The sequence below is a fragment of the Grammomys surdaster genome, unplaced genomic scaffold (assembly GCF_004785775.1).
Source record: "Grammomys surdaster isolate TR1022 unplaced genomic scaffold, NIH_TR_1.0 125985, whole genome shotgun sequence".
In the NCBI taxonomy this organism is placed as follows: Eukaryota; Metazoa; Chordata; class Mammalia; order Rodentia; family Muridae; genus Grammomys; species Grammomys surdaster.
Window position 1 is genome coordinate 869,292 of NW_021620801.1, and position 10,267 is coordinate 879,558.

General features: G+C 43.4%; 1 protein-coding gene across 1 annotated transcript; it reads right to left on the bottom strand.

The window, feature by feature from the left end:
• Positions 1 to 1,287: 1,287 nt before the first annotated feature.
• On the bottom strand, positions 1,288 to 1,605 carry Smim2 (small integral membrane protein 2). The gene has a single exon (XM_028754274.1). It carries the CDS (start codon positions 1,603 to 1,605, stop codon positions 1,288 to 1,290), a length of 318 nt encoding a protein of 105 aa, XP_028610107.1.
• Between the last annotated feature and the right edge of the window lie 8,662 nt (positions 1,606 to 10,267).

Sequence of the window (10,267 nt, forward strand, 5' to 3'; positions counted from 1 at the left end):
GGTCCCTACCCAGTGGGAGCCAGGGTGGTTCCTGAAGACCTAGTTTTCTGCCATCTTGCTTGAGTCTTGAAGGATTCACCCAAGTCAGTTGGGGCTTCATTTTGCAAGGAAAAGGTTCTTCCTTTGAACAGCCTAGAATAGACATGCAGAAATTGGCTGAAGAAAATATTCTCTTAGCTCCACCTTTAACCACACTGAAACTGCCTCCAGGGCATTGTGGCATCAAGTTTGACAAACCCCAGAATAATCTGGAAAAGGTCATCAATAACTGTCCACAACCAGGCCACCACTATTCCTTGTAGGGTAAAACTCCAGATCAGTTCGAAACACCAGTTATCCTCGGCTCTTCAAACCTAATCCCCTCAAGCTCCTTGATCACAGAACTTGTGGAAAGAGACTTAGGCTCCACACTTGCTAGGGCAAAGCCAGCGGGTGCACCACCGCTCCGGCCAATGACAACACCGTATGTATGAATCACAAGGCAGTCATGGCCACTTTGCCTTAACTTTGTGATCCCTGAGTCACAGAGGACTCATCTATTCGGATGTCCATCATTCACACAAGCATCTTTCTCCAGGCAGCCTGGGGCACTTTATAAGCTGCTGTCTCATCCCCTGTCATGTCACTTGGAAGGAGAACAAAAGGCTGGAAAACAGGAAGGTCATTTTTTTATGGGGAAACTGAGGCTCCAAGAAGCCCTAAAGTGAAAAGTGTAGACATTTCTGAGTCAGACATGCTAGAAAATCCAAAACAAGTTCTGACTCCGATTTTTTGACTCTATTTTCTTGGTTAATTTTATAAAGCTTTTATGACAAGGTGTTTTGATGCAGCAAACTCAGAACAGGTGAAGCAAAAACATATGCACACTGCCTCTTGTGTAACCATTTTCTCTCATTTCATCCATCTCTTCCCTCACCGGTGGATCTTATTAGCTCTGTTTCTTTTACTTTATAGGCTCCTGTTTTCCTGTGGGAGGGGCATGCTCTGATCTGATAGGCACATTACCCCTTGTGCTTACATAGTTTTAACCATTACCTGGTTCTTGATAGTCTCTGATTTTGGAGTTCTGCCACCCACTTCCTCCCCCTGTCCCTAAACTCTATATACCCTTGACTACTCAATGTAGGGGTTGACAATTATCGGGGATCAGGCTTCAGTGAGGGTCGCAAATGGAGTGTAAAATGTCCACTTTATCCATTTGCTTTTTAAAAATGGCATTTATCAGCTAAATGTTTGGCCCAAATCAAAATACATGCACATCTAAATAGCCACTGTAAATAGGCTCTATTAAAATAGCTGCCTCCAAAGAATGGAGCTTGTTGGTGTCACCTGTTCTGGCACCTGACTAGACCCTCTTTCCCAAGGCCTTCTGTTCTGCTGTATCCTGGTGTGTAGCTCATCAAAGGAGACGTGAGCGTCAGGGCTGCTTTTTACCCTGCTATTCCAAGCGAGGACTACGTAGGTGTCACAAATGAAGCTCACACGGAAGCAGAATAGGACCCTAGTGGCACCGCCACGTGTCTCTGTCTCCCTGTGATGCAGCCTGGCTAGCATCGGCCTTCTGCCAACCTCTTTTGCTGCCCCTATCCACCCACGAACTCTCATTGGGTCAGAAATGAGATTCTTTGACAGTGCCAGACAGACAGCCGATGCTGGGAAGAAGAAAGCAAAAGCAAAAGCGGCTTTCTAAATTAAGCCTGGGTTCATTTATAAAAATAAATAGCCACAGCCTAGCAACGTGCTCACAGCTTAGCTTTCTTCTGTTATGAAATCGCCATGGCTGGGGCCCAGGATGACAGAGTCAGAACAGGACCCCACACCCTGACTCCTCCCATGAGTAGTAGTCATGGGGGAGTGCTGACAGTGGCCCTTGGAGGGCCTTGCTCTTCATTCAGGCCAATCTAAGGCCATGCTCGAAGGGCAGAGGGGATCCAGAGCCTCTGAAACATGAGACCCTCTGAGCACCTTCAGGCTCTAGGCAACAGCTAACACACCAGAGGCAACAGTGATTGAAGTCCCTTCACCAAAGAGGCAATGCTCCTGTGCTGGATCTTCATCATCCCACAGTCAGAGGGGGCACCTACAGGAGATTACAGGATACTCGTTATTCCTACCCAGGTGCTAGTGCTGTATCTGTCCCAGTGGGGAGGGAAGAGTGCATGGAATACATTGTCAGTAATAACTGTTATCATCCCCAAACCTTCTCTCCGTCTCACATCAACAGTACCGCCAGTGATGAGTTCTGCTTGAAAGAAGAGAGAAAACAGTGGATGATCTTTTGATCTTAGTCTTTCTGGGATTCTTAGAAGTAGAACCCACAAGGACCTTGGAGACTCAGTGGGAAATGTGGCATCGTGGCATGAAGATTTTGTTCCTGCCATCAGCTCTCTCAAGCTTTGAAATGATATGTCAAGTCAGAGGGCTCCTGTGACCATCTATTCTGAGTTGCTAGGATCAGAATGATGGGGCTTCACTTTGTTTGCTTCTGGGAGATTCTATATGCTCCCTAGTAACCAGAAACTGCCCAAGGTAGCAGGTCAAAATGAGTTCAGAGTTGAATCCCTCCCTTCCAATACTAAACAGATCAGAGAAATTGGCCTAGAATGTTCTTCAAAAGTTGGTCTTCCCCTAACCTGGCTTAGCCAGAAACAATGAAATCACATCCATGTCAGTAAAAAGAAAGTTCTTGCTAAAACCAAATATGTGAGAATATATTATCTAACAGGTTTGGTTTTGGAATAATAATATGCATGTGGGAAAAAAATAAACAACAATAAAAAAAATAGTACAATAGCACCCAGCTTCATCTCACAATGTGTGGTAGTTTTCACAGATTCTGGGACTGTTCCCATCTCAGCCACCCAGACTACCAAGGCTCAGTGTTAGAATCCTTGGGAAAATAAACCATGCTTAGGATTCATCCCTAGGAGAATCAGCATGCAAACTGAACAGGCTATCCCTAATCTACAATGAGAGTTCCCTGATGGTGCTAAGGGGTGCCTCTCTGGAGCAGGCAAACCACAGTAGCAATTCTGCGGCTATACTCCAACCTGGTGAGCCCAGGATGGGTTTCTAATCCTCCCAACCCAGGCCTCCCATGTGACTGCTCTGTGATAGGATCCTACAGAGAATTTGTGTTGGATGTGGTTGCCTAAACAAGACCAGCAAACTGACACCAGTTGGTATACTCTTCATAGATTATAGGATCCTAATTGGTCAGCCCTAGACACTCAGCTCTGTGACCTTACCTTCTTGCAAACTCAGAACTGACCCACCAGATAGGAGCACTCAAAACAATGCTCCTGTGTCTGTACTGTATGAGAATCCAACCGACACTATGATGCTCTTCCCAGCCTCTGAGCTTTTCCTATGTAACAATGTCTTGTAATCATGAAGGCTTCTGTTGAGTTGGCTTCCGGTGTAAGAAGTGGGACTTCTTTGATGAAAACTCTGAGGATAGTTTCTATCAGTGCTTTAGTCTTTGGTCCACCTGACTCGTAAGCATAGATTGTGTGGTGACCTCTAACCAATTAATTCCATAGCTTTGTATGCCAAAGACTTCCAACATTGGTTTCTATAATTATTTCTCTTTGTATCCAATCCCTAGAAAGGTCTGGGATTCTAGAATTCATGAGGAACCTTCAGGTTCATGTAGTTTCAGCCTTTCCCTATGAAGATGGAGACCCAGAGACAGGAAGGGACGAGTACTTGTCCAAGGGCATCTGCTTAGCTTCACCCACCCTGCCCTAACTTCTCCATACAGGCTAGCATTATTTTGACAGTGATTTCCCTAGGGCAACAGTTCAAATTTCACCCTTCTGGAACTTGGAGCACCATTTTCTTCAGGACACCATACCTTTTAGGCCTTTGGACTTCAGCACACATAGCAGAAGCAGCCCAGATTCTCAGCCTCCAGTGCATGAACCAGGAGCATCCTAGATTCTCTTCTCCAGCAAATGGACCCGAAGCCACCCAGATCCCTTGGCCTTAGACTAAATTACAGCAGCAGCTTCCCTGCTTCTCTAACTTGAAGATGGTGTGAGTGGGATTGCTTGCTTTTACATTTACCCACCCACATGAAGCCAAAGGTCTCCCCTGTGCCACTATTCTCTATATAACCTAGCCATATGAGGAAGAGTTTTTCAGTTCGTGCATAAGGATTAATCCTGCCTATACTAGATCTTTCATGACAACCATCCTAGCTTGACTAGGCCTCACAGGATTACAGAGAAACAGGACTATAGATGCCATAATTAGAAATTTCCTAGTCAGGCAGGTAAGTTGGTCACCCTGGTAGGTTTCATGCCCCTTTCCTAAGGACCTTTTCATGTAAATAACAAATCATAGAGAATATGAATTAAAACCAAAATAGCATCAAATCAATAGGATCGGGAAGATAACTGGAATGGTTATTAAGAAATTTGTCTTAAATGAAAAGATCCATGAATAAGATGGGAAAACCAGGTGATCAACAAGGAAAAACAGCCTTTCTATCAAAGGACTCATGTAAAGACATGCCACCCAACCAGACAGCCTGAGTTTGATCTCTAAGACCCATGTGTTGGAGAAATTAAACTGACTCCCACAACTTGTCTTCAGACTGCCACATTTGTATCACACCATGCTCATGAGCTCGCTCTCTCTCTCTCTCTCTCTCTCTCTCTCTCTCTCTCTCTCTCTCTCACACACACACACACACACACACACACGCTAAAAGTAGTTAAACCCACTATGTTGAAGAAAAAGAAGAAATATTAAGTCACAACAACCCACATTACATAAAAATGGATCACATGAGTTTATCCAAAGGAAGATGCTTCTTTGGGCCAAGACACTATTTGGTCCACTGAGGACTGAAAGGCTGAGCACCACAGCTCACAGGAGGACTACTGACCATGTATCACAGCATCACTGGCTGAGAATCTTTATGATTGTGGTACTCTGCCCCGAGTTTGCCAGCCTAGATGCTATTACACATTACCCCTAGGCTTTTGACAAAATTGATAAAGCCAAGAATGCAATATCATAAAGTTTCCTTAAATGGCATTTCCCAAAGTGGAACTGATGTGGGTTACTATTTACATTTTCACTTCCTATGTCCAAGTTTAGCCCACGTGAACCAAGTCACATGTTAAACAATGACTTAAGGACTTTAGTCTTAAAGCCATCCTCCACTGTACTCCGCCCACAAGCAATTATTAGATTCTTTGAAAAACAACAAAACAAAAAACAAAACCCTTTTTTTTAAATTGGCACCAACTTAAAACCTAGAAAATTCATATTACAAATGTTAGCTAAGCTTTCTCCTTTTACAAAAGGGAATTCTTGGAGGCCATAACTTCCTCATGGTCATGGTCATGTGAGACTGAGAACCTAGATAGTGTAGCAGATTGTGTGTGTTAGATGCCAAGATTCAAATGCACTCCCTGCTATTTTTAGATAACATTATTTCTGAATCTGTCTTGGCTTCTCATCTTTATGGATAGTTAAAGCAATCAAATTTACTTTTGTGTGCAAAATGCTTTGAAATGGTGACTATCATATAACAATCAATTAATAAATGTCAATGGCTATCCTTTGCCCCCTTACCCAGGTAGCTTTGCTATTTGTCTTCATTGAGCATAAATACTAGTCTAGATGCTTTGACTAAATGACCTTGGAATCTGTAATGCCTTGAGTCACAAGGTGGTAATTCAAATAAACATCTTCCCGAGTTGATTAGCCCCTAAGAGATGTCAAGTCCTTAGCTAACAGATCAAGTCTACGACCTTTATTATGTGTGTATCTGTGCTGACAGGTTGAAGTACATATGCCTGTATTTAGAGAACAGAGGTCAACATCAGGTGTCTCTTTAAGTTGCTTCTCCATCTCAGTGTTTGAGGTAGTCTGACGCTGACCCTGGAACTCAACAGTTCCCTGAGGTTGGCTGACTAAGGGTTCCACCTGTCTCTGCCTCCCTAGTGCCATGACTCTAGGTGTGTGCTGCTATGCCTAGCTTGTTACATGGGTACTAGGAATGCAACTCAGTCCGCAAGCTTGTGCAGCAAGCACTTTAGGTGAATGGGCCTTCTCCTCTCTTCTTTCTCTGGGCATTTCCTGTGTCCTGATTGAGAGCACTGTGAAACCTTTGCAGAGCAAAGAATATACAGTCAAGCTGAGCTTCGGGTTTCCTAATTAGAGAATTTGTGACAGAAGAACGGGTTCCCCAGGATGCACATAAGTGCCTTGTCTATACTCTGTGAGCAAGTCTTGAATTCTTCCTTTCCCTTCCCTTCCCTTCCCTTCCCTTCCCTTCCCTTCCCTTCCCTTCCCTTCCCTTCCCCTCCCCTCCCTTCCCTCTTTTTCCCCTCCCCTTCCCTTTTTCCCTTCCCTTCCCTTCGTTTCCCTACCCTTTTTCCCTTCCCTTCCCTTCGTTTCCCTTTCTTTCCTTCCCTTCCCTCTCTCCTCCTCCCTCTCCTCTCCCTTTCCTCTCTTTCCCTTCGTTTCCCTTTCTTTCCTTCCCTTCCCTCCATCCTCCTCCCTCTCCTCTCTCTTTCCTTTCTTTCCCTTCCTTCCTCTTTCCTTCCCAATCTTCCAACAAGCATAAAAAGAAAATCTTGTATTGCAACTTAGCTAGTAAGTCAATCAACCCAAAGACACAGATCCTTAGGGAACAAAGAAGGGTACCATCCCCACACAAATTTGTTCCTAATAAAACATATTTTGTTGCTAAGCAACCCTGATGATGCCTCTTCCACAAGTATGATCTGTCTTTAGATGACTAAATGCCTTGTGAGTCAGAAAAAGGCATCAGAGAGTTTTCTCAGGCTTCAGGTGAAGGAACAATATTGTGTACGGAGCAAAACAGGGGAAACACGCAATGTTTTACTCATGCTTTGAGGTTTGATGCTTGTTTGGGGAGTTGGCTGTGAAGAGCTGGATTGTTCATTCATCACTGAATGGATGGAGTCATGGTGTGAGAGACCATCTCCCTAGTCCACTGTAGAGGACTAGTAATTAAAGTTGTGGCAAGATCAGACACCAAACTAAGGGAGGAAGAGTGGAACTCCCCAGAAGGAAGAAAGAGCTTTTGAGTCAAATTAGATGTTGCAACTGTCAAATCCCATGGCACAGTCATTCTGCTAAGGAGATGGGGTGAACTGTGAGCTAGCCAATGGGAAGAGCCGGAGAGTGAGGCCATTTCCAATGGTCCTTGTCTCCTGTTTGTCTGGGGAGGCAGGGCAGGGATGACGCCAACTCCACAATCCCTTTCACCAGATTCAACACACTGAGCTCTGCCTCCCAGTGATGAAAGGATGGAAAACTCTTTGGTGTAATTTTCTAAATCTCAAAATATGTATTTCCTCTAGTAAATAGAAGTGGTATTTTCAACAAAGCAACATTTTGAGGGAGGAGAAGGATTTCCAATAATATTCAATGTCTTCCTTATAGTCTTTGCATCAATATATATTTTTTATACTGAAAAAAAAAAAGATTAAAATACCAACACAGGGCAAACCAGATGGCTCAGCAGGTAACATTTACCAGGAAGCCTGAAGACCTGAGGTTTTTTTTTTCTTTTTCTTTTTTTTATATATATTTTTTATTTATTTTTTTAAATCAAATCATAATTTTTACTTATTCACACAGGGGTTATAAACACAAAAAGGCAGGACGTGGGGAAGGGGATGATGCCAGAGCATGGGTGTTCAGGGGGATTACAGATATCTTTCAGAACATGGTATCAGTTGGGTGAAGTTTCAGGGGACAGGTCACTATGACTCTATGATTCACTTGTCCTTATCTTAGTTGGTATTATCCACCAAGGCTACCTATTTACAAGGTCTATGACTACTCAGGCTGAAGACCTGAGTTTTATCCCTGTGGCTTACATGGCAGAAGGAAAGAACTGATTCTTACAAGTTATCCTATGACATTCATATATGCACTGTGGTACACACACACATACACGGGGTGGGGGTGGAGAGAGACAGAGAATGAGTTGATGACAACTTACAGCCTGGGAATAAAGCTCAATGGAGAGCTTGCTGACCACATGAGGTCCTGAGTTGGGTCTCTAACACCACAAGGAAACAAAATTCTTCATTATGCAGAGGCTGAGACAAGAGGATTGTGAGTTCAAGGCCAGCCTGGGTGGGATACAGGAATAAGACCCTGCCTCACCAAAAGCAAATGAGTGAACAATGGTCTGTTTTTTGCTCTTCATCTCTAAAGTTGTCTTCAAGCCCAGAGGTGTGTCACACAGATCTACCAGAGTCCCTTCCCAGTGTGTGGCCTTGATATGGCCTTCTGCTTCCTCACTCCTGAATAAGAGGTAGACTCACAACTAGGGTGAACACTAACACCTGAGAAGCTTAAAAACACAAGTCCCTCCCTCAATCCACTGTAATCTTCCTTCCAACAGAAGGAAAGATACCACAAACTTATAACACCAACCAGGTCATATAAATTTGTGTTGATGGCCAGGAAACCGCTACTTGGAGTCCCTTCAACGTTTCCATCCATAAACGCAATGTGCACGCCTTGCTCTCTGCTTCTGACCAGGGAAACACTGAGAGACTGATGAGCAGAGGTTTCTAGAAGGTTTCTGGTGAGAATAGAGAAGTCTGAGTACTATGTGTGTTCACCAAGGAAGGGTTGCTTGAAACTGGAAAGCCAACAATGATTCCTGGGAAGGAAAAAGATGAAAAGACTCTCTAGTCAATGAAAGAAGTCTCCTCCTGCCAGAACCCATGGTGCAGTCATTCTGCTGTAGCTCTCTGGTAGAGCACTTGCCCGACGTGTGCAGCACCTCAAAGCAAACAAGAAAACCAAAAGCAGTGAAATCTGATGAAAGCTGTGTATATTGGGATCAGCAGAGGGAAGGCGCAATGAGCAGCCAGGGAAGAAGAAAGGAGCCATGAGGAGAGGGTGCCAATGCCCTAAGACCTAGCAGCCTAGAGCTCAGGGGCTGAGCATAGTCCCCACAGGCCAAAATGTATACAAAGACCTTGTCCCATATAATCTCTGCTTTGTAAATGGTCTATGCCATGAACAATATGTCAGCCGCAAAACTATATACAATTTCCTTTCCTTTTTTTATTATATCTTGGAGAGAGTTGTACAATGAGTTTTGGTCATATTTACCCTCTCCCCAAACTCCTCCCAGACCCACCATCTCCCTATCCACCCAACACGGTGACTGCTTTTTGTGTATCCCCCATCCAGTCCAATTTGTGATGCTCATATATTGGTGGATGTGGCCTTCCACTGGAGCAGTCTACCTACCAGTGGCAACACTCACTAAGGAAATCAGTTCTCCCTCTGCTAGCTGCTACCAGTTGCCAACAGCTCCTCAGCCAGTTCGTGTCCATGTCCGCAGTCTATCCATGCTAAGATTTGGTCCAACTTGATCTTGTATGATGTTTGTGCATGGTGTCATTACCACTATGAGTTCATATGTGCAGCTGTCTTGCTGTGTCCATCAGATACTGTTTTCTTGTATCCCTCTGCCTCCTCTGGTCCTTAGAGTCTTTGCAGCCTCTCTTGCACAGTGTTCCCTGAGCCTTGAGAGGAAGAGCTTAGGGGAAGGGGTTCCATTCCATAGGTTTTTATTCTCTGAGCCTTGGCTCGTCATGGGCCTCTCTGTATTAACCACCATCTATCTATTGTAAATAGAAGCTTCTCTGGTGGTAACTGAGAAATACATCACTCTATGAATATAATAAGTCAGTTGAATATTTTCATTCATCAGAATACATGCAGTTTTTAATATCCATCCTGTCTCTACTTGACATATGTAACTTTATCTGAATTTCATTATTTTTCTATCCAATCCAGATCTAATCAATGAGTCCCATGATACGCCCATGAGCAGTTCTGCTCAATTGTATTTTTTAACAATTCTCCCATTTATATTCAATAAGATTAATGAATGAAAACATGGATATATTCACGTTCATCATAATACAATCACAGAAACATACAGATTAAAAACAGTCTTCATATATCACTCTCTGGTAACTGTCATTTCTTCACATTTGTAATGCATGAAGAACCTCTTAAATGCCAAATGTCTTGGAATTACCAAAAATGAAAGTAAATGTTTGTGTGTCAGACTTCTTGTTAATGCCAGACTGAACTCAAGGATTTGCCCTTATTAAGAAAAAACTGTACCACTGAGATACATGCCTAGTCCATTCAATGTTGAACAGACATATTACCGTCATTAAAAATTGATAAAAAATATATAGAAATTTTATAACTATTTATCACAACATCTATTTGC